The sequence below is a fragment of the Corvus moneduloides genome, chromosome 19, assembly GCF_009650955.1.
Source record: "Corvus moneduloides isolate bCorMon1 chromosome 19, bCorMon1.pri, whole genome shotgun sequence".
NCBI lineage: Eukaryota > Metazoa > Chordata > Aves > Passeriformes > Corvidae > Corvus > Corvus moneduloides.
The window spans coordinates 7,963,726-7,991,466 of NC_045494.1; the positions used below are offsets into that span (position 1 = coordinate 7,963,726).

At 49.8% G+C, this 27,741-nt stretch overlaps 1 protein-coding gene across 2 annotated transcripts in view; it reads right to left on the reverse strand.

The window, feature by feature from the left end:
* Positions 1-339: 339 nt before the first annotated feature.
* Positions 340-27,741, reverse strand: part of UBE2O (ubiquitin conjugating enzyme E2 O) — a 62,384-nt gene continuing 34,982 nt past the window's right edge. For both annotated transcript variants that reach the window (XM_032128785.1, XM_032128787.1), the window contains exons 3-18: positions 24,149-24,259; positions 23,378-23,475; positions 21,879-21,942; positions 20,037-20,180; positions 19,296-19,405; positions 18,338-18,488; positions 17,070-17,572; positions 14,246-14,400; positions 13,245-13,357; positions 12,060-12,185; positions 10,964-11,053; positions 8,006-8,663; positions 7,017-7,153; positions 6,313-6,516; positions 5,597-5,654; positions 340-4,143 (exon numbers count right to left, since the gene is read on the reverse strand). In XM_032128785.1, the coding sequence (XP_031984676.1) occupies positions 3,389-4,143; positions 5,597-5,654; positions 6,313-6,516; positions 7,017-7,153; positions 8,006-8,663; positions 10,964-11,053; positions 12,060-12,185; positions 13,245-13,357; positions 14,246-14,400; positions 17,070-17,572; positions 18,338-18,488; positions 19,296-19,405; positions 20,037-20,180; positions 21,879-21,942; positions 23,378-23,475; positions 24,149-24,259 (3,477 nt within the window). In that variant the 3' untranslated portion in view covers positions 340-3,388. The remainder of the gene's footprint in view (positions 4,144-5,596; positions 5,655-6,312; positions 6,517-7,016; positions 7,154-8,005; positions 8,664-10,963; positions 11,054-12,059; positions 12,186-13,244; positions 13,358-14,245; positions 14,401-17,069; positions 17,573-18,337; positions 18,489-19,295; positions 19,406-20,036; positions 20,181-21,878; positions 21,943-23,377; positions 23,476-24,148; positions 24,260-27,741) is intronic.

Below are 27,741 nucleotides of genomic sequence, written 5' to 3' on the forward strand. Positions count from 1 at the left end.
GAGTCTGGCCATGAGCACCGGGGCCGCCAGCAGCCGTGCTGGGGCACACACTGAGCCACCCATGGGCCCCAGGCGCCAGCAAGGACCACAGGAAACAAAACCTCCCAGCCTGACAGATGCCCTCTGTAAATCAGGGGCTTGGGGAACCGTTTATAGGGAGCCACAGAGGCAGCCCCTCCCTGCCAGACCTGCCTGGACCCCTCTGGGCTCACCAGCCACGATTCAGCCAGTGGGACCCCATCCAGCCCCGAGGCTGGCGCGGGGATGCCCCAGAGAGGGGCAAGTGCCAGAAGCGTGGCAGGGGGTGGGTGGGGGAAAGAAAAAGACAACTCACAGAACTACTCACAGAGGCAAAATTTAATGGCAAGTCATCTTCCCTCCTTTATTACACCTTGGTTAGCCAAACAAAAAAAATCTGCAGGTAAAAAAAGTTTTAATGGTCACACAGCACTTTATACATATATCATAAGCAACCAAGCATCCACATCTGCACGTGAACAACACACCTCTAAGCATGGCCTCAATAGTCAGGTTTGTTTTTTTATTCATTAAATACTGTACAGAATCAAGGCTACAAACTGATTTTGTAATGCTTCTTCCCCATCCCCAGCACTTAAAACAGTTACAGTCTGCTCTCATTTGTACATCACACAGTCGTGTAGCCAGTTTTAAGGCTAACAATATGCATCATGCTTTGGCTTTTTTTGTGTGTTTTTAAATTTTTTTTTTTTAAGGTTTTAGCCTTTTAAATTTTGTTACCCTTAAATATTACATACATACACAAAAAATTACATAGCTGCAGTGTGCTCACCACCAACCTCATCACCCAGGAGCTTCACATTATCAAAAGCTTTAGAAAATTTGTAAACCTCTGTGCACGCTTGGGTTTGGGACAGCTGCAGAGAGCGAGTGGTGCTGGGGGGAGCAGCGTCCCCTTCCAGAAGGCCAACATACACCTCCTCGGAGAGAGCCCAGCCTGTGCAAAAGCTCTTGTCTAGGATCAGAGACTTTTTGAGTGAAGGGGAAGACGTGGTGCCTGCCCGACCCCTGCCCTGTGAGATGAGAGCTGCAGAGTAAAGGAGGGGAAAAGGGGAACCCTTACAGCTCCTCCACCCCCAGAGGGTTTCTCCCTCCCCCTTGTCCCTGCTCCTGTGGGTCTAGGGGCTCTCACAGCCCGGCTCTGGGGACAGAGGATGTCAGTGTCTGGATCACGAACCTGGTTTTGCCTGCTATCAGACTCTCTGCCTGTTCTTCCTCTGCCCTGGGAGCAGCGGCCTCAGCCCCTGGCCCCGCTTGCCCCCAGCCCTCCCTCGCTCTGCTCAAAGGGATCCATTCACTCCCGGACGTGGCCATGGGTACAGCTCCAGCTCGCCCTGCCCCGCCCGCAGCTCCCAGCACCTCTCTGCATCCCAAAGCAGGATCTGCCAGACTTCCCACCTGCCAGGCAGGGAGGGCTCCTGAAGCAGGGCCGGAGCTGCTGCACAGATGATCCACCCACAGAGCGGTGTCTGGGGAGCTCTGCAGCTCAGGTCTCCATCACAGCCAAGCCCTGCATCCTCGGGAGCACCGGGAGGAGGATGTGTCTTCCAAAGTCCCGATGGTGGATGGGGCCACGAGAAGGGCTTTGTGCAACCAGCCTCTGGCTCAGGAGCATCACAGGAGCAGCAGGAAAGCACAGGGAGCTGGGGTGGGGGGGTGGATTTGGGCTGGTGGGTGCAGCCCTTGGTGTCTCGGGGAGCAAAAAGCACCACACCAACATCCTGGGATTCTCCAGCTGTTCTCCGCTTCTAACCACAGCCATGCTGAGCAAGAGCAAAAGCAAAGGAGAGCTTTGGCTCCATCCTTACCTCTGGCAGAACCATGTGCTCAGCCTGACTCCTCCCCGGGAAGCCTGGCACCACTGTCTCCCTGTGCAGCTGGAAGGACTCTCCCTGACAGGCTGTACTCCCCGTGGATGCTATGTGGGAGCCTCTTCAATGCCTGAGCACCAGGCAAAGGCAGCAGGGCTGGAGCGTGACCACCCAGCTCCGAGTGAAGGTGTTTGCAGACAGGACCAGAGGCCTCAGGACAGGCACTTGACCAGGGGACTCTGGCAAGTCACTGCTTCAAAGTGCTCACAGTGGCCAGCTCAGGCTGTGAAACACAGGCTGCCCTCGCCAGGTGTTTCCCAGAGTGCCTGGCAGTGCCGTGGTTGGGATCAGGGATGGGATGTGCTGTGCTCACAGTGCTGCTGGCCACAGCCAAGCCACCATGGGAAACGGCTGGCAAGGGCAGGAGCTGATAACAGCCCAAAGCAGCGCTGCTGTAACAGCACAGGAACCAGCACGGGCTGTTGCTGCCACAACAGGGCCTCGCCATGACACGGCTTCCCCGCGGTGACCCCGGCCTCAGAACACCCCTGTGCAGCTGGATGAGGGAGCAGCAGCCACGCCAGGTTCATCCAGATCTACAACAGGCCCCAGGATCACTCGCTGCTGCCTGTCCTGGTGAGGCCAGGATCCAGGGTGGGTGTAGTGCTGTGTGACAGCCAGGATGGCTGGGAACAAAAGACACGGTACCTAAGCAAGTAACGAGGGCAGAACCCCAAATCCCATGTATTTCTAGAAGACAGGCATGCATGGTGGGGAAAGGGAAGTTTGCCTCACTCTGGAGAAAAAGAAGTGGGGGGATGGCTAAACTTGCCTCCAGGAGACCGATGTGGAAGTTGCAGAACTGGATGGGAAGTCTGCAGCACTCTCAGGGCAGCACAAGTGCCAGGGCAGAGCTCTGGCCCTGCCTACCAATCCCGACTGGAAGAACCTCGTAGCTATGGGTGAACAACTAAGACTAGAGCAACTCCGTATGGTGTAGACAACTCCAATGCAAACACAATCCAATGTCTAAGTACAGATAAGCTGGGGTAGACTTCATAGAACCCATGGAAACGCCAAGAAAAATTAAAAGACTGGGAGGGCATTGCCCTTCATTTCCAGAAACTACAGCAATCCCTTCTCCTGGCTGGAACCCCACCAGAACAAACTGCTGGGTGTAGCGCTGGGTGGGAAGAGTCCTTGTGTGGAAAGGTGCCCCAAGATGAAAGTGCAGAGGGAACGTGGCTGCAAGACTGCTTCTGTGCAGGTTTCAAATCTTACCATTGCAGGGTCAAACTTGCAAGAAGAGCACGTACATGGGACAGGGGGAAGGAAGAGGGGTTGGGGGCAAAGAGTTACTCATGCTTAAACAACCTTTCCTCAGAGGAGCAATCAGGCCTACCACCTTCTTTGGAACAAACCAAGCTGAGGAAGAAAAGCTGGAAGGAGAAGCCAGTTGGTTGGTAACAGCATTTGCCAATTTACTTTCTGCTGCTTTCCCTTCTCCCCTGCACCTGCCTGTCCCTAACCTGATGGTTTTATTTGTCCTCTGTCCACTCTGGGATGTTGGCCCCTGCTAAGGCAGCCCGGTACTGCTGCAAGACACCGCGGATGCTTTTAATGAACCCCTTGGACAAAGGGAAGAGGGGAAACCCAATATCGGGATAACCGCTCTTCTCCGGCAGGAAACTCCTGTAGCTCTTTCTCCTTTTCTTTGGTTTCACACTGGGCTGCGAGGCAGAGTCCTGGGCAGCCTTCCCCTCGTCCGTTCGGTCTCTGGCCAGGTCCCCCCTGGCTTGGCCTGTGCTCTCCGAGTCTGAGTACTGTTGGAGGTCGCCGGCGTTGGGCGTTGTGGTCGGGAACTCCGACTCGTCCAGCTCCTCCTTCCCGTCCAGCGCCGAGTCGGACAGTTCGGCAGCCGCCCCCTGCTCCGAGCTGCACTCTGCCAGCGCCCCCGCCGTGTCCCCGGGGCTCTCGGCCAGGCTGCCGCCGGCGCACAGGAGGGAGGCAGAATCCGCCCCGTTGGCCTGTTCGTGGCTGCGCTCCACCAGCTCGTTGGTCTCCAGCCAGGACTCGATGCGGGACACCAGGCGCCAGCCGTTGCAGCGGAAATGCTCCCGGATCTCGTGCTCGAAGACCTCCACGGGCCGGCGCAGCAGCTGCATCATGGACTGCACCACGCGGATCAGCGTCATCTCGTTGTAGCAGCGGCTGTTCTCGTAGCCCTCCTGCAGCCCCCGGTCGCTGTCGAAGCCCGCCTCGTTGTAGTAGGGCTCGTTCACCAGGATGAGACCTGCCAGGAGAACAGAGAGCGAGGGGTTAAGTTAAGGGAGGAACACCAGGAATCACCATCTCCTGCCAGTCCGCTCCTGCCAAGGGAGTCAAGATCAAGGGTCAAGTACAGGCCAGGCTGAACACCCAGAACCTGCAGGATGCAAAGGACTGGTGTTGCAAGGGGAGCAGAGTGTGATGAGGTGGGGACCTCAGATTCTACAGGGAGTGGCATCCACATTCCTTGGCTAGCAAGAACAGCCCTCTGCCAGCACAATGCAGAGGGCACACAACAACAGAGGAGGTCAAAAGGGCAGGAAGGGAAAGGTTCCATAGCTCCTTTCACTTCCCTCCTGCAAAAAAACCCCACAAACACAACCAAAGCTTTTATTTTCCTCCTCCTCTTAATCAGAACAAAGGCCAGACTGCAGCTGCAGGCTTTGAGCTGGCCAGGTTCTACCCTATCCAGCAGAGTCCCATCAGACAGTGCAGTTCTGAGACACAGAAGACTGTGACAAGTCACCTTTACCAAGATTTCTCTTTGCTTCTTCTGGTCTAATGAAATTACAGGTATGTAGCAACAGCACCAGCACTGCCAGGCTGCTGGCAGCCTGCCACAAGCTGCATTAGAGCTGGGTAGGTCATGAGTCTCTCAAAACCCAGGCAGCAGGAGAGATTTCCCCCTAACACCAAGTTGCTCCAGTAAAACATTTAGTATTTCACTTTCTAAATTTGGATCCTTGGCTTTGTAAACGAGAAAAGGCTTTTATTATGGTGTCCTTCCCCCACAGGAGGATACAGGTGGACTGTGGGAGTTCAGAGGAGCAGGAGTTGCCTCCAGTCAGCAGGAACCCTTGCTCTGTGTCAAAGGTTTCTCATCACATGCCTGGGCTCCCTGCACAGAAAGTTGTCCACAAGGAAGTTATGTGATTCAGTCTGTCTGCTCCCAAACTGGATAGCACAGAGCAAAGCCCCATGGCAGGAAGCCCTGGGGCTCGTCTAGGCACACCCCTGATTATTCTCTACTTTGGTAGGAGCATAAACACCAGCATCATGTGCAAAACATGCTCCATGTAGGATGGGCGGGTGACTCAGTGGGGATAAAAAAGTCCTGCAAACGAGGCCCAGTTTAGCAACTTCAACTAACTTTGGTAACTGGCTGAGGACACAGTGGTTCACTTTTGTCAGCTCAGAGTAACAAGCAGACAACTCTGTGCTTGGCTGCTGCAGTGAGAAGGGAAAGCATTGTGTCAGAGCCCTGGGATGTAGCCAGAACTCTGGGCATGAGAAAAGCTGGCACCTGCTTCCACTGCTCAAGCAGAGAGATAAGGACACTGCTTTGTCCAGCAAGGTGAGAGCAAAAGGCAGCTTTAACCCAACTGGGGTGGCAGATCCCATTTGTGTGCCCCCCATAAGCCAACATCCCTTCCTCCCCCTGCCTTTTCCTGCCCCACAGGCTTGGCAGGACCATTTACCTTGGATGGAGATGAGTACTTGAAGGAGACTGGATTTACTGGTCCACCTTTCTGTCCCCTGAAATGCACACACAAATATATTAAAGGGCTAAAGCACCATCTGTTTGCTCTGTGACTCCTGTCAGATGAAGTGAGGCCCCTGCATTCCTGTTGCTGACATCCTGTGGCTCAGGGCAGGAACAAGGAACTGACTCCCCAAGCACGTGATGTGCTGCTGTCCCATCTCAACAATGCATCTCTCCGTTATTTTTTTCCAGCACCACACCCCCTCAGGCCAGCTCTGTCTGGAACGGTGTCACCTTACACACCAGCCAGCAATTCCAACCCCTCCCCAGCTGCCCTGTCCTGCTCAAAACCTATTTCTCTGGCTCTGCTTGTTCCAAGTCTCCAGCTGGACTTTGTACCATGCTATATGGTTTGTCCACAGCCTAACCCATGGGACACACCCCATGCTGGTGTTGGCACCTCTGCTATGGCTGCTCTGACCACAGACTTCTCATTGAGGAAAGACAGTTGAGCCAAATACAGACCCAGAAAAAGCCAAACTACACCAGTTATCTGCTCCAGACACCTAAAACAGAGCCCAAAGCCCAAGCCATCCCAGCTCAAGCACCACCCAAGAGCAGATGTCAGCCAAGTCTGGTAGGAAGTGACTTGTTCCAAAAGCAGCCCAGCACAACCCCTGCTCCCCAGGCACAGGCGAATGATGGCATTACCTTGCCTATCCAGGTCCCCAGGAGGCTGACACACACTTTGCCATTGTCGTACAGGTTGGGATTCAGTCTCCCACTGCACTGGGAGAGGTAGCGGAAGAGAGGCGGGACAGCGGGGTAGATGTTGGGGAGCTGGATGTCGAAGAGGAAGAGGCCATCCTCGTAGGGTGTGCGTGTGGGCCCTTTGATAAGTGCTGAGAAGAGATCCTATGGGAAGAGGCAGGAGGTCAGGCACTGGGAAATACCCTCTTACCCTGGCAGGGCTGTATTTACACGGAGGGAGAGTGGGGATGTGATTGACTCGGCCCTTCCAAGTGTCAGCTCAAGCAATGCATCTCAGGGCACCTTCCCCTGCCAGAAGCTGCACCCTGAGAGCAGAGTGAACCTTTGCATCTGAAGAAGGGCTTCAAGGATGGCCAAAAATCCCAAATTTGCTCCCTGCTGACACAGCCCCTCTCTGGCTGCCCGCCTGTCTTCCCACTCAGCACCAGGAACAGGCTCCCTGCAATCAGCAGCTCCCTGTCTGCCACCCTGACTCGGGGAATGCAAAAGCAGCCATTTTGGGTAATTACAACCCCGTTTCACATGCTGCACACATCCCTGCAGCTCTAATGCAAAGGATTAGGGCTAAGCAGGGAATTCCAAAGACAGGGATCAGGATGCTGAGCCCAGCACTACCACAGAGGCATTTGACAGCAGGCACTTGCCATTCGATCCTCAAAGGTTTTCACCATGATGCCATCAGGCAGGGAGGTGGCCAGCAGAGCCATCTCTTTCCGCACAGTGCTAAAGAACTTCTTGGCTTCTGGGGGCTGGAACTCCATTTTCTTGAAGGCATGGGAATCTGTGGGGCAAGGAAGAGAATGGGATTAACAGCCTGCCTTTGGAAACTGCCACAGGCTCCTCGTGAAGGCAAATCTACCCATGTGTAATATGCATCATGTGGAAAAGAGGAGTTAACCAGCTTTGGGGCTGAGCCAGGAGGCAGGAGAGATTATTTCCCACACAGTACAGCAACCACAACCTGGTCCCACACAACACTGTCCCTGCGGCCCAGCGAGGAGCCTTGTCCCACAGCTGCGACAACCCCACAGAGCAATGGCCTTTTCTCTGCCAAACCTAAGCACAGCTCCCCATTTTCCCTTGCCCACATCTGCAGCTTCACAACAGTTTGGCCACCCTTCCCTCCCAGGTGTGGCTTGGCTGGATTCTGAGCACCTTGGGCTCCACTGTCACCCATGTTCCACATAGCCAGATGCTCTTTTTTATTTCTGGCCATTAACATTGGTGCCAGTGAATAAGGACACTCATTCACCAAGGACACCCAGCACAAGAACACCAGCTGTTCCTGCTCTGCTTCTCAACCAACTCAGCCCTAAAAAAAAGCCTGAACAAATCCCGCAACTTGCAAGAAAATGTCTGCAGCCCTCTGACATTAGTTACCACCCTGGGAAAGAGGGAAGCACACTTCTGAGGCTTGGGAAGGTGCAGGAGTGCCTAGAGATGCTATCTAAAAGCCATGCTTAGGTCCCAGAACACACTGTGCTACAGAAGTTGGCTTAATTCCTTCTCTCCAGTTAATAAGCTGTGAAAATGACTAAGAAGAGAGGAGACAGAATCCAAAAGGTCTGAGGCAAAGGTTTTGGATAAAGAACACTGCGGGACAGCAGTGAAGGACTGAGTATCCCACACTCACCTGGAGCATATTCCAACACAGAGAACACTTCTCCCTTGGCACTGGTGAAGGTGACTCCAGGCTTGCCTCCACTCTGCTGGCAGAGCACTGGTGTCTCACTGGGCCACTCTGACCTCACTGGTGTCTGTGCCTCTGCTTTTTCTTCCTTCTTCTCCGTTTCTACCATGGCTTCCATCTTTTCCTCCTCAGCAATAGCCACATTATCCAAGGTTTTCTTTAGATTTTCCTGCAGCTTTTTAATATCATCCAAAAACTTCTTTTCCCGAGTGGGTTTTTCCAGTTCCACAGTTGGGGAGGTGGGAGAGCCAGTCAGCAGCTGCTCCACAGTCATATTTTTCAGGCTTTCCAAGATCTTGATGGCCTCCTTTAGTTCCCGGAAGCTCTTTGGGGCTCCATCCTTGCCAGCTTTGTCTGTAGCAAGATCTGCAACCGCCATAGCCACAGCTCCCTGGACTTGTTCTTCTACTTTTTTCACCTCCTCTGCTGCTGGTTCCTCAGGCTCAAAGTCCTCAATTTTTGGATGGTCATCTTCCATGAGGCCATTATCTGTCTCCCAGCTGTCACTTTCATCCTCCCACTCCGAGGATGCCCCACTGGTGCTGCCGTCGACAGAATCGTAGTCAGACTCCTCGATTTCTGATTCAATATTGTACAAGTGCTAAAGGAGAGCAGAGTTACACGAGACTTAGGCTGAAGCACAGTTTGAGTTGTTTTTAAAAGCAAGTCATGAAAAAGGAGTTTCCATCTGGGATTGGCTGGGCTGTTTCAACCCATTCCATCTATACTGGCACAGATTATGAAACCACACAGCTCCATCGTCCACTTTTCCAACTATGGCCTTGAGGGTAAAACTAGGGCAAGTTCTAGGTGGGCTGCAGTCCTCCCAGTGTCTGGGATCCAGCCCTGGAGAGCAGGCAGCTGCCCCACAGCTACCAGGATGCCCCAGGGTTTCAGAACACAGAGCTCAGAAGGTATTTGGTATCATGTGAGGAGTTGGTATTTCTGCTTCTGCACCAGCAACTGTGTTGGCACAGAGCCCTGGTTTGGCTGCCTCCACACTCCGTCCTTCCACAGAGACAATGCTGGAACCAGCAACACATTCCCATAGCAGCTTTCCTCTCCTGTGGCACACAATGCTTGCCGACAGAGCCTTGCTAGGCTGCTTTAGCTGTTGTATGTGGCTACTGCTTAAAATTCAGCTGGGACAATGCAGCCTCACCCAAGTTGCTGAATAAGCTCTTACATAAAATGTTCTGTTCCCTCTCACTACTGGAAGCTGAACACATCCCCACTCCATCCAGCCTCACCTCCTACAACCTGCTTTTGCACATGCTTCGTCTCAGGAGATCTCTCTGCAGAGGTTTCCAGACCTCCTCCAGCTATAAGCACCAACACAGAACCAGGGGAGCAAGAACACCTTTACAGGGCTGTGTTTGCAGTCAAGATGGGAGCATTTCATCCACAAGCTTCTGACACTTGAGTGACAGCCCAAGAATCCTCCTAATCTTACAAGATATGACCCCAGAGGCTAAAGCACATGGACCCTCAGTCATCTTGTCAAAGCCTTCAACTGAACCAGCACTGTTGAGCCAGTCCTGTGCCACCCAGAGACAAGCAGCCAGCAGAGGTTAGCTGGGTTCAACACAAGTGACTGCAGGCAGGAAAAGCCATCAAAACTCACTGCCCTCAAAGCTAATCCAAATCTGAGTTGGAAAGTTAATTAGCCAGTTATGCCATCTTTATTTTTAGAGCTGTGAAAAAGCACCCAGACAGCTCGTCTCTGGGCACATGGGCAGGCATTGATAAATCATGGTTTTACCAACTGATAATTCATGCTCCTGACATTTCCCCAACTCCCATAATTACGCAGATGAGCAGAATCGAAGGGACTGGCGTGACACAGCAGGAGCTGCTGCAGAGCCCTGGCACCGCAGTGTGAGAACAGCCCTTTGTGGAGCACGCATCAGACCTCTGATTGTGCCTGTGATCCAAGCACATGTGACAACAGGGGGAAGGGAGACAGCAGCCTGCTTTGTACGCCCCAGTCCACTGCCATAGTGCAGGCATTGACTATTCTACTGTAATTAATGCAGAGCTGCTTGGTTTAAAAAGGAATCTTGCTCAAGTACTTTGTACTCGCTAAGGCATCTCTGCAGTGGAGGCAGTGGTTGCTCTGCCAGTGACAGAATGGGATTCTACAGATGCAGGTTGTCTTGTATCTTTAGGCTGTCTGCCTTCATTCCAGGCAACGAGGAGAGAAGACGGGATGAAACTGTATGGGGAGTAGCAAGTATGAGTACAAGACAGTACAACAAAAGCCTTAAAAGAACCCAAGACAAATCAGCGGGGGGCAGTGGATTAGCAGTGTGGCTGTATCTGTATTTTTCAGCTTGCACTCAAACCCTTTCCCTCCCTGCCCTGGGATAAGATTTGAGTCTGATCCCTAGGTTAGCTAAGGCGACAATTTGTGGCTCTGGCCCAGCTTCTGAAGGAGTTTCTTCAGCCAAAAACCCCACTGTGGTGCCATTTCACAAGAGAGACAGAACATGCAATCGTCTTTCGGTGGTGTCCTGGTTGGGCAACGCACTAACCCGGGCTCCAGTCAGAACCGACGATCCCTGAGCTCTGCAAAGCACCGGGTGCTGGAGGCCAGGAGCAGGGCTGTGGGCAGAGCTGGGACCATGCAGTGCACTTGTGAAGGCAAAAAGAGCCTGCCCAGGCTCTCCTAATCACTAGATTTGAGAGCAGTAATGACCAACCAGTTGCCCAGACCTCCTGACAAAAGAAGGATTTTCCTCTGCTAACGGAACTGGGAAGCCACCCTATCACATGGAACTGTACCAATCAACAGAGCAAGAGCCCCTTACCCAGTGAATCTCTCTACACACAGACTTTAAATCCAAGTCTTGCCACTCAGCTAAGAGTTACAGGGATATTGGAGCTGGAACAGGACCTCACCTGTGGCAGAATGATAGTCTTGGAATTGTCAGCCCACACCACTTCCACCTTACTGCTGACATCCACACGAGCCACCTGTCCAACCGAAGGCTGTGGAGACAAGAGTGGTTTGTCAGTTCCTTTTCTTGCCCAGGCACTTCAGTGCAGAGCAGGAAGGATTTGAGAAACACATTCCCCAGCTGGAGAACCACCTAGAGCAACACCTGCATCCTACGTACAGAAACCACACAACTCTGCCACGGAGGTGGGGAGAACTCCCCTCCACAAGCAGCAGGAGGGCTGGTCTGGCAGGAGATCCTGATCTCTGACAGGACCAGTGGCCTTTCAGTGCCAGCAAGGGGCAGGCCCTACGTGGATTGGGGGTGCCCTCTAGTGGGGTGCCCTCAGCCCCCCCCAACACCCAGCACCAGGGGCTCCCCAGAGAGCACAGGCATGAACAGACAAGCCATGCTGTGCAGGGTGTGCAGCAAGGAGCACCTTGCCCTGCAGCCAGTTATTTAGGTCAGCTGAGCAGGCTGGGATGTGTTTCGTGCTGTAAGAGCCACACTACACCTTTTAACAATTTTTTAGGGCAGCAGGCTCAAAAGCTGGAGGTCCTTCCAGGGGTGTTTCCTCTACAATATAAATTCTTCCGTCTTACCCCAAGGAGATTAATCAGCTCAACAAAATTAACATGTACATAGCTCAGATGAAAACCAGAACCCCAGCCTTCTGTTGCCAAGTGAAACCGGTTTCATGACAAATCCACCTTCACAGTTGCTCAGGAGCCCACAGAATATCCTTTTATTACAACTTACTCTGAAATCCTAAGCAAGAGTTTTATGAAAAGCCCTCAGGCATATGTTCAGTTCTTGTCTCAGCTTCACTCATGCTCTGCTGCAGACTGTCATCAAGGTCAAAGGATTTCAAGGTTACATCTCCACCAGACAGAGATCTGATGTGTTACTCATGACAGCAGGGGACACCAATACAAAAATCAGGAAGCTAGGGAGTTTAGGACGCCCATGTGTGGCCGAAAGCCTTCCTATCAACTTTCCCACGTGTCTCCACCAATACTTGGTGGCAATGTGGTCACGTCACTGTGCCCAGGACCCACCTCGTCCTCCTTGGCCGTGGCTCCGTCGGAGTTGCCGATGCGGATGACGATGTCGGTGGTGCGGAAGCGAAAGTCCGGGTGATCGGCGATGTCGTACACGCTCACATCCTCCTCCTCCCCGATCAGCTGCACCGAGACACAGCGCAACACGTCAGCCCCAGGAGGCTGCACTGACCCCCAGAACACACCTTCGGCACTTCACAGCACTTTGCGTTTTATTTTGTCCCTCTTTCAGCTGCTCCCACAGCCTGCAAGAGGCTGCTAATGTCCCTTATTGTCACCTCATCCAGCAGCATGTCACTCAAGGCACAACAATGAAGGGAAGCAGATATTCTGTCTCATCTGCTCACCCTCACCTCAGGGTCCACATCACCATGATAAGGAGATGTGCAACCACAGTGTTTTATTCCCTTCTGAACACCCAGATTTCTCAAAGCAGCTCACTGGGGCCCACAGGGTTAAGAGTTTACTTTTGAAATGATCCAAGGCAACAGGAAATATGACAAAAAACTTGTCATTTAATGGGAAACACCTTTCCTTTGATTTCTCCTGGAGAGTTAGGAGCTCACAAATTTTGAGAAATAAGTGGGGAACAACCCCAGGCCATGCTCTGCTTCTGCATGTAAAGGGCCCTGCTCAGTTACGACGGTGTGGTCTGGCAGCCTAAGGCAAAGCAGTGTGGAGTCCCCCTCTCATCTCCAACTAGACTGCAGTCTATCAAGACTGTGGAAAGTACAGTACTCCTACAAATCCCAAGGAAAAGGCATTAGGGTGACTGTGGGGAATAGTACTATGGGCAGAGGCAAGCACAACAACATGCAATAGATAATCCTCTTTCTGTGAACCACGCAAAGACATGGGGCAGAAAAATTCTTATAATTAACTCAAGAAATTAATTGTCTGTGAAAACTTTAGCAAAACTCTTCATCCATACCAGAACCTGATGATACTATGGGATGTAAATTTTCTGCCTGGTCTTTGCTACCTCACAGACATCAACAAATAGGAAGCGACATCACCTCTAGCTAAGTCTCCCAGGCCCATGAGCACTGTTCCCTTCCTCAAGGACACACAATTAATGCAGAGCTGATTCCCAGGCTTATCTGTGTTTATCTGTGAAGCTTGTGTTATTTTGTGGCTGCTTTCTCTTAGCTGGTTGCAGCAGGCACTGGCTCCTGCACTTACCTCCACATCATCTCCACTGGGTTTCAGCTTGAACCACTTCACTACACAGGTACGGCCGATGTGGTCCCCGGACTGCACCACTCCATATAACCCAGGATCCTGGGAGCTCTGAGCTTTTGGTCACAATGGCAGGGAAGAAAACAGACAAATCAGGCAAAGGAGCACAGACTTTGCTCAGTGACTCAGGCTGTCAAGCTCCTGGGTTCTCATGGCTGAAGCCTTCCATTTGTGAATGACATGAGGAAAAACAGTTCTTCCTACACAGTGAAAATTGTTGCCAAACTAGAATGGTAGAGCTGGAGCTGACGGGTAACTTTAGTTTCCACAGACTGTGTGTAACCCAGACCAGTCAGACTATTACTCATCAGAAATGGCCACATAAACCAGTCTCTATTTATGCTAAGCCAGCTTTCCTGCTTCCCAGCCTGTCTTCTGCTCCCCAATGCTGAAGGTCTACCCCTGCTAGAAAAGGAGCTGAGAGCCAGATGGTGGCATCAATATTTCATATCCAGAAGCTGTTACACTCTCCTTGAACTTGTCCCACGGCCCTCACTAGCATCACCAATTGGTTTGGGGAAGAGAAGTGATTCAAGAAGATGTCTCTGGATCCCAAAACTCCCCATGAAAAAAATGTAAGGGTCATGACAGATCAGCCATCCAGAGAAAGCAGCCCAAGGTGAGCTGTTTGTTTCTCCCCTCATTCTGTGACAGAGCTCAGAGCTGTTGACCCTTTCAAGGTGGGCAACCCTTGCTCTGCAGAAATACTGAAAATTCTAGTTTGGCTCTTTGTCATTTATTCCTTCCCCATCCTTCCTGTCATCATAGTTCAACTTTGGTATGTAAATAATGGTTCTCTGCTGCCATTCCTGCCAAGTCAGCTGAATCACTGCTGTCCCTGTCAGGTGCCCACCTCAACTGAGCACTAACAGCTACAGAGCACATTAGGGGATCCAGACTGAACAATACTTTGCAATTAAGAGCATTGTTTTGATGCCCAATACCTCTTTTGTCCACCACAAAATCGCCGGGGCAGAACTCGTTGTTGTCCAGATGATGGACAGGGATCAGCTCATTGGAGCGGATGTTTGTCTCCACGGTGCCATCCTGCCACATCACATCAGCTGAAGTCATCGTGGTCACCACTTCCACAGCAACCCTGGCAGCACAGAAAGGCACTGAGTTACCAAAGGGAACATCAGGGATCAAGATGGACCTCAGCAACACTAAGGTACGTGGATCGGCAGGCTGGGAAGCAAGTCAGGAAACCCCACGTAGAGCCCACGGACGCAGCTACACAGCAGGCTTTGTTTTGATGGGTTCTCAATTGCCGCAGATGTTACACTGCTGAAGGAGGACTGACTTTCCAGGGAGCTCCTGCTGAGCTCACTTCTATTCCTACAGAGGCAAATTAGCATCTACCAGCACCCACTTTCTGCCCCTGACAGCAGCATCACAGGAGCTTCAAATAGTCTGAAACTTGAGATCATCTCCACTGGAGCACCTTCCAGCCTGACAGCTCTGAGGAGTCTTTGAAACTAGAAGAACACATGACTGGAAAGATAAATCATCACAGCCCTTCCAGAGAGAATAAAACAAAACAAAAAGAAAAGAGGCAACACACTGAATGTGGGCAAAGCAAAAAGGATTTTGTTTAAAAGAGAAAAGTGTCCTTCCCAGTGGTTCAAACATACACATGTGTCTCTGCAGCTCAGAGATTAAACCCAAACATGCCACAGTGTACCACATGCTGGTTCTCTGCTATGGGGCTTGACAGGGATGCTTGAGGAGGCAAAGTGCTTGGGGCAGGAGGGACAGACTAGCTGGACACTGTTCTAATGAGCCCTCCACTAATTTAGTCTCTCTTACAGCACAGAACAAACCAAATCCCATGACTTTAAATCTTCCCTTTACACAAGTGCTGGATTTATGCTCATTTCAGAATCAAATCTGAAGATACAATAGGCAAATACAGCTGTTTGCCCCCAGCCTTCTTTTGACAAATGTCAGAGAAATACTTTTAAGATGAAGTTTTTAGTAGGGCCAGCAGTCAACAGCAGAAATTATTAGAGAAGGGTCTGTAACAGGCCAAGTGTGTGTGTGACATGCAACAAGATGGTTTCTGGGGGACACAGGACATGCAGCTGAGGATGGGAGTGGAAAGGCTGAGTAAGGAAATGAAGCAGTCTTGTCTGCAGCAGTGTATGTGGCTTCAAACAAAAATCAAGACTTGATGTTAATAAAAATCCCCGTATACCCTCAGTAAAAGATATCCAGCGGTCTGTGTGCTGCACAGAGCTGCAGCAGGTCACTCACTGATGGCAAAGCCACATGCTGAGCTGGCCCCTGCAGCCAGAGCTGCCCACGAGCTGACACATCACATGTGGTGACCAAATGCAGGCAGCCCAAGCGCTCGGCATTTCTCAGCAGTGCCTGGTAGAACATCTCTGATGGCCTCAGCACCTCAGAGAAATATTCAACAGCACTGGCCCCTCACACTGAGCCGTGCCCAGCTGCCACAGGCACCCTTCACAGCATCAGCTGGGGGCTCTCAGTCTGTGCTGGAAAAGCCTCTATTTCCTACTCTCTGTCTCATGTTTGTCTCTGCATCTCCTTGTACTGAGCTGCCCAGATCCAGCACCAGAATTTCTTGGGGCTGCCACAGGGATTTCTCCCCACTGCCTGTATGGTGCAGGGAGCCACCAGGTGCTCTAGCTAAGCTCTCTTTAGCAAAACCTTCAGTAAAACAGAGACATTCAGTGGGGGAGTGAGACTTGAGGAGTGAACCCAGGATCCGTTCCCAGGAACTCTATCACACACTCCCATTTTTTCTCACTTGGATACTGCTCTGCTGGGCACTGTGACCTTCAAATCTAATTTCTTCAGAACTCACAAGGACTACAGGAACCACTCCCCTTGCATACAGGCAAAGCTAAATACCTACACAAAACGCGAATGAAGTTCATGACATTCTCAAACTGCTGGATCCCTTGAATACTGATAATGTCACTTTCCTAGGAGAATTCTCACATGTTCTCTTGCGCCAGTTGATGCAGGATCTGTACACAACTAAGCAGCCCAGGGAAGCCAACAGACAAGGCAGACCACTTGTCAGACATCCTTGCATCCCATGAAAACAGTTTAAACACTCCTAAATTAAAAGCAAAAGCTGCTGAGATCCAGTTTTATCTAGAAATGGGCAGATACACACAGTGCTCCCTTCCCCAAGCTACTGAAATTAATTCCTCCAAGGCTCTCAAGAAGTGAGTGCAATTTGTTCATTAAAAAACTCTAATATTAAGAAGTATACCGCTGGCAAAAATTGCACATCTCTGCAGAGCAGGGTGAGGATAACAGAGACCATGGCAGCACTACCACCTGCCAGCCCAGAGCTCTGTGCTGCTCTGGAGACAGCTCTCTAGGATAAGCTGTCCACTCCGTGGTCTGTCCTCAGCCTCTCTGCAGCAGCTGCCAATAAGGTAACCAATTAGTGTCATGTTTAAGCTGTGTGATCTTTATTCACCTCTTTCCCTGCACACAGAGTCTAGCACAGCACAGATATGCTGTCGATGCCCTGAGGCACAGCTAAAACAGAATAGCATCAGTGTCACGTCACGTGGCCCCAGTTTCACCAGAAGCTGGACTCAGACCAAGCTGATTCCACACAGGCCACTGCACAGTCATCACAAGATAATCACTGGCAGTTACTATCAGGTGGTGCCCAAACTCACCATCATCCTGCACCCGAGTTCAGGTGGTGCTTCACATCTGAGCACTTGGGCAAGGGAGATTTTGGCAATTGCACGTGGGTGTGGAAATGCAGCTCACCTGTCTCCCGGCTTAAACTCTCGTGAAACCTTGGTCTTCTTCTTCTTGTGCTTCCTCTTCAAGTTTTTGATGGAAAGAGGAATGCTCTTCTTGCGGCAGGTGCCGCTGCCACTCTGGGATGAGGCAGTGGAGCTAGCAGAAGAGGTGACAGAACTGGTGTCATCGGTGTCATCAGCTGCCTCATCATCAGCATCCTGCTCCATGGACTGAAGCCGGTAGTCAGGCAGCCCCTCATCCTTCAGGAGAAAGGGAGGCTGCTGCTGCCGCACTGCTGCTCCCCCTTTCTCCTTCCCTGTTTCTTCAGGCTGCTCCTCCTTTCTCTCCCCAGGACTTGGTGCACTGTTGGAAGAGTCATCCAGCTCACACTTGGAATCAGGCTTAAGCTCTTCTGATTTTTGGTCAGCAGCTGCAGCAGACTCTTTGTCAGGGGCTTCACTGGTGCTCTGAGACTCCGGAGAGCACGACATGATCTTCACGATCTGTTTCTTCAGCAGCCGCCTCACCTGGAGAGAGCAGACGTGGGTCAGAGCTGGGCCTGAACACTCAGCAGGCTGCCAGCCAACCTGGGGAATGCTCAGCTTTGTGCACCCATGGGGCTCTGCAAATTTCACCTGCACCAGAGCACTCTGCAAACCAGCATCTCACACTGCTCTGCTCAGGAGCAGCAGTGCACTAGCCCACAGAAAGTGAGCTTTGCTCCTTCAGCTTATTTTAAGCATGTTTTGAACTGTTTTGTTATGGGAGGTCACAAGAAGCTGCACAAGTTAATCTGTGTAACAGGCACAGCCATGCAGGGAGGTCACCATCTACACACTGATGACATCCTGTTATTCTAGGAACACCATGGCTCCACAGCCAGCAGGTACAGACCATAGCATGACTCACTTGGCCTAGGAAGCAAAAACAATTTCCTTGTTTCACCATAGCCAAGGATTTAACTGAACATTTCAGCTCCATGAGAATGCTAAGGAAAACAACATATTTTTAAGTCCCAGCTGTCAGAGCACACTTGACCCCTGCAAGGTGACACCTCTGTGTTGAGGCCCTGTTCATGCTCTCTCAAGGTGTTAGCTGCCTGCTTCACCCAGTGCAGTCAGACTGCTCCACAAGGTGACTCCTCTGCTGGCAACAACAAGCCATTACTCTTCACAACCACTTCAGGAGTCACATTTCAGACCACATGACTACCAGGAAGATCTCTGCTTTAAAAGCCACAGTGACCAGAAATGCTTAGAGCAGTCGATAGCTCCCTCAACCCCTCAACTCACCTTTTTGGCAACTGACCCTTCACCCAGGACACAGTTCCTCTCAGGACATTCACAGGTGATTTTTGCAGGTTCCACTTTGTCTGGGAACACGTAGAGGCACCTTTCTCCAAGCTGCCTTTGGGCATGGTCAAAGCACCCCAGACGCTTTACCCTGGCAGAACAGGAAAGCCATGAGCACAGAACAGTAACAGAACCCAGCAGTGCCCATGGCCTTCACAAGGCTGGCATGGCCTCACACCAACAGTGCTGCTTCAGGGGTGGCACAACACCACACTAAATAATTTCCAGGCACACAATTCTAAAGGAGAAGCAGGAATCTCACCAGGGACTGGGTGGGGATACAAAGGGTTTGGATGGGACGTAAGTCACTCCTCTCCCTGGAGCTCCCCCTCTCCCCCCAGAGAGCCGCCAAGAGATATTTGGGGTTTTTTTTGCTGTCATTTGAAAGCCACTCCCCTCCAGCACATGAGCCCCAGCCAGGACCCACGCTGACAGTGCTGTTGCTCATCTGACTTGTCTTTTGAGCTTTCCCAGCCCATTCTGGCAGCTGCAGCCTGCAGAGGGCACCAGTTACTGCCTCAGTACCAGCCTTGGCTGCAGCGGCACCCCTGAGCCCCACCCCAGCCCCGCACGGAGATGCAGCCTGCTCCAAGCAGGAGTGAAAGGACAAGGGAAGAAGGAAGCTGCTGCCCAACACCATTCTATGCACCTGTCAGCTGGAGGGAACTTAGCATTAGTGGGATGCTTGCCCTCGTCCTGGTAACTCAAGTGTCTGCTAAACTAATTCAGAAATTGTTATCTTGCATTTTTGAAGCTCTGGCATATGCAGGTATGCAACACGGAAAAAAAACCCACTGGAAACGGCAGCATTGTGTCTCTTCACTTGGTAGGCCTGTCACCCACAGCCTGTGCAGGGCCTGGGTGCTGGGAGTGAGAAGGGGTTTTCAAGGGATCTCACCTGGACAGCTTGTCCTGGCTGATTATCGAGGGAGGAGGGCTCACACTGTCAGTACCTCCAGGACAAAAGCTTTTAGTGATCCAAGTAACCTTTAGTTCTACCACCTGTACCTACAATGCAATGACAGAAAAGGCAATTTAACTTTTCAGAGACTTTCCCAGACCAGTGTCTCAGATCTGAAAGTTTACACAGAGGAAAGCAGCAAACCTGCTTTTATCATTTAATATGGGCAAGTGCAGTTTCACCACATCCAGGACAACTCCAGTGTCCCCACAGCCTGACTCCTGACAATGCAGAGATTCTACAGCTTTTAGCTTCAAGGAAAGACAAGTGGCTTGGGAAGGAAGTTATGGTACATATAGATCAGCAGTCCAATGTCACATAGAAATATGGTAATGGATTTGGAGCTGCTCCTTCTTTAACCCAAGAGTCAGCAATATTTCTCCCTTTTTGGACAGCATGCAGCATTAAGTTTCAATAGAAGATGTGCTCCTACTACCCATAATGATCAGCAGTACTGCCCTCTGAGTGTACTGACACGTGATCACTTTACAGGGTTCCAGCAGGGACTCTTGCTAGGATGCTCAAAAGTCCTGCCAGTGCCCAATGAGAAATACGTCACCACAGCCACAGCACATTTGCTCTTGGGAGGTTACCATGGCAAGCTGACTCTGCTCCAAACAGCCAGCCTGGGACTGTGCTTGGCAGAAGGTGGCCATGTGTCAGGGTGTCAGTCCTTACCTCCTCCACCACCACTCTGAACTTGCTCTTTGTGCTCAGAACAGGCTTCACACCTGAGAGCCACTGCACACTGGAGAACACTTTAGATGGCCCGATGAGGACTTGTCCGGGATAAAAGCCGTATGAATCATCAAAGAAGAGACCCTGTGGGGGAAATGGAGGGGAGAAAAGCAGCATAAAGGACTCCAAGATTTAATATTCCAGCATTTCCCTTCCATCTTTTGTGACCAGTAAAATTAACTATAAAGGTAAAGTCTGCAAGATGCCCATCTCCTGTAGCTCATCCTCTCCTGAAGGCAGCCCAGCAGTTCCTATAGCAACCTGCTCTGTCACATATTCAGACAGGACCAGGACTTGGTGCAGGAGAAGCAAAGGTACTTGTAAGAAACAAAAGATGCCTATTTCCACAGAGAGGTTCTCATTAACAAGGTAGCCCAGATCAGCCGGGCAAGGACATCTATCTCTCTTCCATGCTCTAATTCAACCACCTACAGCTTTCAGAGGCAGAGTGTGCCTTCACTCCTCTGTTTGTCAAATTAAGTGTGTATTATTCCTGTCTCAGGTGGATTAGTTAATATGACAGTTCTTTGAAAACAAAAACAGGACAGTAAACACAACAACTGCTTTCCTAGAACTCCTTCCCACTGATACTGAGATTCAGTGTGGGGGCGGACAGAGCAGTTTAGGGTAGATAAAATACTGTGCACAAAACTGCATCGAGTCTTGTACTTTGTCAGAAGGGATAAGAGCAGCGTGACAAGATCTAAGTCAGGTAAGCACCTAACACACAGCAATTCTGAGCACAGCATCCAGAGTAACGCTGGAGACAGCCTGTGATTCAGCCCAAGCTGTGACTCCCCAGAGGACTATGTACTCTTTAAAGGCAGCCTGACTCAAAACAAGCCATCTCAAAATCGGGTAACCAGAAGCTGAATGTTGCTACGACATCTATTTAGTGAGCAGAAAACCCACTGCACAACCCAAGTAGCAGAGACTGAGGTACTGGAGAACACTGAGCAACAGACCACTCCTTCTGTGTACAGAACCAGAAAACCAGAGCAGCACATCCTATTGAACTGATATTCCATTTACTCTTCAACAAGCTGCCATCAAGTTTCAGCAGAAGTGCAGTTTTAGATCAAAGGGACCTTTGCTTTGAAGGCTAGGAAGGAGAAGAGCTCAGTGCTTTGCTAGTTCCTAAGGATCACACGTCATCCTCCGTCATCTCCCAACACTGCTGCCAGGAGTGCAGCAAGGCCCTTTGGAAGAACAAGCAAGCTGTCATCAGCCTTTGAAGGTGAGAGAGGTTAGGTCCCACAACACAGCAAACTGTTTTGCCCAAAAGCCAGCAAAACCTTCCCTGCTACGTGATTTGGAAAATGCCAGTATGGTGGCAGGGCTCCATTCAAAGCATGCCATGGACTGCGGTAACAAGAGACATTATTTTACATGATCTGAAAACCTGCTTCTAGCAGAACACCTGTTAAACAAAATGCCTTTTTCCAGAAGAGGAACAGTTTTTGAAAGCAGTAAATGGAGTAAGAGCCTTTAGAAGCATGTGCAGATAGAAGGAGCAGTGAGTGAACTGCCTTGACACCAGCCATCTGACAGCATATTACACAAGCTGTTTACACAGAAATCAGTTGGATGTATTCATTGTAAAACCTCCTCAAAACCTGCTCATTACTAACATCACCTTTAAACTGTTACTGTTTGTGATACACCATTTAATTCTTAGGATTAATAAATGCCTACAAATTTTGCCTTCTCCTTCCCTCCTGCACAAAGAAGTTTCCAAGACAAAGTTGATCAGAAGGACTCTCAGGAGACCCAGCTGCTCACCGAGTCACTGACGTGGGGACAAACGTCATACAGCTTGGCTCCATCTTCCGTGCTCATGGAACACCTGGAAAGCAGACAGGAGACAGACTGTCACATTCCCAGAGCCATCCACCCCAAAAGCAAACAGCACCCGAGGGACTGACACTGCCTGAGCACGTCTGGCCATGCACCCAGCAGTGCATCACTGAGCTTTTATGGTCCGGAGAAAAACTGGTTATAGACAAGCTGTAAAAGCATTAAAGGTATCTAAAGGTCACATTCAGCATGTAAAAAACCAAGCTAAGTAACAGGCTGGGTGCTGGACAAGATCTGTCTGCTGCAAAGGTCCCATTTGTTGCTCACACCATGCTGGGAACTAAAGGCAACTTGGGCATATTTTCTTCAGTAATAGCTTCATTTCCAGAGTGAGTTCTGGTGGCATTTCAAACGATTCATTAAGAAGAGGTTTTGCAAAAAGTTACCTCACTTTCCACAGCTGTGCAGGAGCTGGTACAAGATTCCAGGCAAGGTTTTAAATTGCACCAGTAACTGCAGGCATTACAGATAGAGATGTGTGGCTATTTTTCACTCCCAGTTTAACATACACCTAAGAACCTTCCAGCCTGGGTTAACTGCACAGTAACACAGTCAAACTCTTAGATGCATCCACCAATCATCTCACATTACTCACTTCTCCTAGGCTCAAAGCTGGCTGCAGGATTGTGGATTTGATTGTTGTGTTTTAAACATCAATGTCAACACTCAATTTACAAGACAGATGGGTTATTCCCCAGCTGCCAGGCCCATACGCCTCTTGGCCCTCCACTGGTTCCTTCCTTCCCTTGCATCAAGAGTTTGCTGGATAAGACAGGCCACAGTAGCAGAGTGGATGTAGTGAATTCATAAGGGTTAGCACACAAGTCACTGTCTCACATGCAAGAGGAACAGAATTCAGATCTTTCTGCTGGCTTTGCAGAAATTTCACCAAATATTTCTTTCAGTATCTCTGGTTAAATCCTTCTCTAGACTTTGGATTGTGTTTTCATTTATAAAAAATTCAGTGAAAAAGAACAGCTGTTCTATCTTGGGCTGCTTTTTCATCTGTGATAAAAACCACTAGCCTGCAAGTTTCCAGAATTTCACAGACCCTTTTTTTAAGGTAAGAATTCCCCCTGCGGCACTCCTACTGAGAAGTAGTCTGGAACAACCACCCATCTTAAACAGCTACTTTTGCAGAGGAGAAGCACAGTTTAAAGACCAGTGTGCTTTAGTTCTGGAGCACTGATCTGCTGGGATTGAAAAAAATTGTCGCCTTTCAGACTACAGATTTTCCAGAGGGCTGTCAATGACTTTCAATGTTTTCAGAGAAAGATGTGTTCTCTTGCTCTTCATCTGAAGATTATGCAAGCAGATAACTTATCACTATGTAAATGAAGCCCAAACTGTTTCTTGTTCTCATAAAACAGATCAGGATTGTGAAAGCCAGAGGGGACAGTCTTCCACAGGAAGGAGAGAAGTACCTGGCACCATTGGAGAGCTTGAGGATAACTTGGTTCTTCAAATCATAGACCTTGCCCAGCCAGCAGTCATAGGCGATGTAGTCACCATACATGAAAGGCTGTGATGAAAACAGGAAACAAAACCTTATAAATATCAATTGTTGTAGCTGGAGCCAATTTTCATCACTAAGACTAATTTTTCATCCCAGAGGAGCACACATCCTACTGTCTTCCCACAGGCTGTGACTTGGGATGAGTTACGACATTCCTGCTCTTTACTCCCCAATTTTCTTTCTCTCAGAGGAAAAAGAACGATGAAATCCTACCCCACCTGGTCTCTGGAAATCACCTACCCACTCAAAGAGAGAACCAGATATGTTTGAGACTGTTCCAGCTTAACAGAAATCTGCCTGACTCATCTCAGCACTTTTATAGCCTGTTTAAACAGCAGTGGTGTCGCAGCTCAGCAGTTCTGGGCTGCCCTGGTCAGGTTGCTACACCAGCTTTCCACACTCAGTGCAGAAGTTCTCACAGAATTTAATGTCAGTTAGCCCTTCAAAACAATTTGGTCTCAGCAATCTGATAAGAAACACAGAACAGATGGGGAGATGAGGAGATGCTGCATCATCTTCTCCCAGGGAGGCTGCTTGCAGCAAGTTTAAAATAAAACCAAGCTGCAGATGCATCTTGCACAACATGGATGCTTCGTCTTCAAGACAGATTTGAAGTACAGCAGCATCCCTCCAAACCACCAAGCCCTGGCTCCCATGTGGATTTTGGCTGTGTTCTCACCCAGATATGCTGCAGGTCTTTGCTGTTGACAGGGTAAAGGATGCAGTTGGTTCCCACCAGCTTCACAGCACACTCAATGTTGACGTCAATTACAGTTCCACACTGACTGTCCTGAAAACACAAAGGGGAAAAAGGGTTTGTTACCTAGGGGAGGTCCTACATACAGATAGATGTATGTGTTTTGTAGAAGTCGTAAGTGAAGAGACAAATAAATTTTAAAACTAAACCCCTCTTACCCTTCAGGTCCTTGTTCTGCAAGGGCATTTCACAAAACACTATGAGAGCTCAGAAGGTGAGGTCACTATTACAGACCTGTAGTGTTTTCTTCCCAGTTAGAAGTCTTTCAGTTAGAATTTGAAATGGCTGCTAAAGCAGAGAGTCCTGCACCTGGTCAAATAAGACCTTACTAAATCAGGTGATTAGTATTTACTTGCTTTATAATCTGCCTGGCTCCCTGCTCTGTTCAACTGAGTGAATCTCTGCAGCTCCACAGGACCAATGTGCAGGTACTGCTCAGTCAGCAAAGGCAGGGGTAGATCAGCAACAAAACAGAAATTCTTTAAAGCTGTTGTGACTTTAACTCACATAATTTTGCAGGACAGTATAAACGGCCTTTATTTTGTGCCATACTGAAAAAAAAAAATCTGGCACCTTTGGTCAAATTTCAAGGTTTGCAGCCAGATAATTTACAGTTGGTCTAATTATAAGATGGTTTGTCATTATCTCTCTCACTTTTTAACGAAGTTTTAATCTTTTTTGTCCCAAAGAAAAGAAGGCATGCTGTCAGGAGCCTTCTGGGGGCAGCTTGGCAGGGAGCACACAATGTGCACGTTGCTCACACATATGGTGGAGGCCTTCAAGGAAGGGCTGCTAACCCAAACACTGTCAAAGGCAGCAGCTGCCGGGGCCTCCTGACAGCTGGGACAATCGATATTCTTATTTATTAAAGACCACAAGTCCATTATCAAAGCTGACTGAGGGCCAGCATGGCAAATGCCCTGGTATGAGCTGTCCTTATCTCAAACATCAAGGTCTCTGCTCCAGCAGAACTTGAGCACAACACTCAAAGGGCTTATATCCTGCAAGAAGTGGATTTGTTTGCTCAGTTCTGTTCTTTCAACCCCGGGAAGTTTTTAGTCAGGGCTTTCACTCAAAGAGCCCTGGGCAGCCCTTGTGGGAATTCAGAAGTTTGCTGGTGTTCAACTCATTCAGTTTCATCTTGAGGATGAGCAGTTGGAGCAAAGACAGTCCTGGGTAATTCCTGGACAGACTACTCAGCCCTTTTAGCTGGCTTGCTTTCCACCTGCCTGCTGGTAGTCCTCTCCTCACACCACACCAGCCCAGTGCTCTGCAGCCCCAAGGCTTCCAAGACAATGGGAGAGTAGGACCTGCCCCAGGTTGAGCTGTGCCAGCACAGCCAGGAGGGCTGGGAGAGCCAGGCTGGCAGACCCCAAAGCAGCAGGGGCTCATTCCCTCCAGCTGCTCCACATACCACTCCCATTCCTTTCCAGAAGGGCTGGGAAGCAAAGGGAGCCTTTCCCAGCTTCAGCTCCATCACGACAGACTGCAGCTAAGCTTGTTGCCTGCACAGGCTGCCAGGAAAGAGCCCAGCAGAGCTGTACCATCACTCTCACCTGAAAAGGGTTGGCCAGAACTACACTGGCTTCACAACAGCTGCTGCCAGCACGATTTGAGCCGTGGGATGAGTGAGGTCTGCTCAGAAGTGGCACCTGCTCAACAAACCCACAGCTTCTCCAGGCTACAGCACAGCCACCTCCCCTGCTTTTTCTCCAGAGTAAGCTAAAGTAAGTATACCCACACCATCCTCTGGCTGTGCTTTGCAGTTCAGGCCCTGTGTTTTAGTCTGTTAGTCAGAACCAAAAAACACTCAAGAAGCAAATTCCTTGCCCTGCACTGCGCATTTCAGAATTAATTTTTCCTTTATCAGCAGCCAACATGACAGCAGCTCTGAGACAGGATACAATCCAGCACCTGTGATTTCTGTGGATCACATTGTCTCTTGGTCTAAAATCCCTTTAATGGATGGTGAAAGTATAGCAAGCAATAAAACCAGGACTGGAGTCACTGATGTATGCCAACACCCTCTGTCTGTTCTTGGAGTTTCCCCACGGAGAAGGTACCTGCACCACCCTAAAGGTGCCTCCCACCTAACACAGTTGGGTGCTATTTGTCATGGCCAAAAGCAACAGGTTTAGCTCAGCTCGCTTCTCCTTCCAGTTATAAAATGCCTGAGCAAGTGCAGAGCCCTGTCTGTGGTTAGGACAGCAGAAATCAATGTTGTGAGCAACCCCAGGACCTACAGGGCTGTTGAGTCACAGTTCTCCTCCCTCACATGCCACTGAACCTTCCTTTATTATGAGTTTATTTACTTCCCTGTCACATGAAACATTAGCCTGCACAGAGGCAGATTTGCAGGCTGAGGGGTTCTGGTGAATCACTCCGAGTTTATAGCAGCACTCAGCAGTGCAGTCCCCAAAAGAGACATTGCCAACTTGTCTCATCTTCCACGGCAGGTCCTCAGCCTGGCACAGCTCAAACACACCCATCCTTTCATTAGCTGATCTCACTAAGGGAGGGGCCAAATGAAACCAGCTGACATTTCACAGTTCTGTTAACAAAAATCCATTTCCATCAACCCCAACAGCAGAACTGGAAAAGGGAGGGGACTGAACTGAGTGAGGAGAGCTGATGGGTTCAAGCCCCACTCACTCCACAATTAAATGCACTCCCTAGACCTTCTTCCAGCTGCTTCTGGTACCCTGACATCATGCACCACACTGAGTATTTAAGCAGTGAATGGATTCCTTCCCCACCAGAGACAAGGCTTTAAGGCAGAACAGCAAACTCTCCTCCCAGAGTGCAGCAGCTCTGGAAACATAGCCTTCAATCCCGTATCTCCTACCTCCCATCCTTCTACTCTTTCCCTCAGCAATCTCTTTTCTAAGAGCATCTTTACACCACCCTTACTCCTTTGTTTAAAAGGGACAGCATAGCCCAGCATCCTTTGAAGCAACAAAATCCAGGTGTCTGACAGATTACAGACCTACTTCTTACCTTTTCCCCAAATTAGCATATCACCTGGAAAAATTAACTCTGCCACTTTTCCTGCTTCTCATCCAGCTGGATTAGACTTTCAGGCCCAACTGTATTCAGTGAAAATGATCTCATTTTATGCATTTCCCCCTGAAGCAGTCTTTCCCCACACTCAGTGCTCGATGAGAAGCACATGGATTTGAGTCAGCTCTCCTCTCTTGAGGAACAGAGGATTTCAAGTCCTTCCCGCTCAAGGTTAAAAACAAGCCCTAAAAGACTGTGTTGAATACAGAATAAATTCCACATTCTCCATTTGCCAGGCCAACTGGTGCAGGGCAACCATCCCACATCCTGAATTTGGCAGGCTAACACTTGCAGGTTTTCTATTTTAAATGCTCCTGTAATTTTTGGAATATATCTGTTAGCAGGTGAAGGTTTTCTTTGGGATAAAAGGGGTTTATTGTTCAATTCACCACTAACATTTAAAACATTTGAGGGTAAGAAATTGAGTTACAATCTCACCATTCCATTAATTTAAA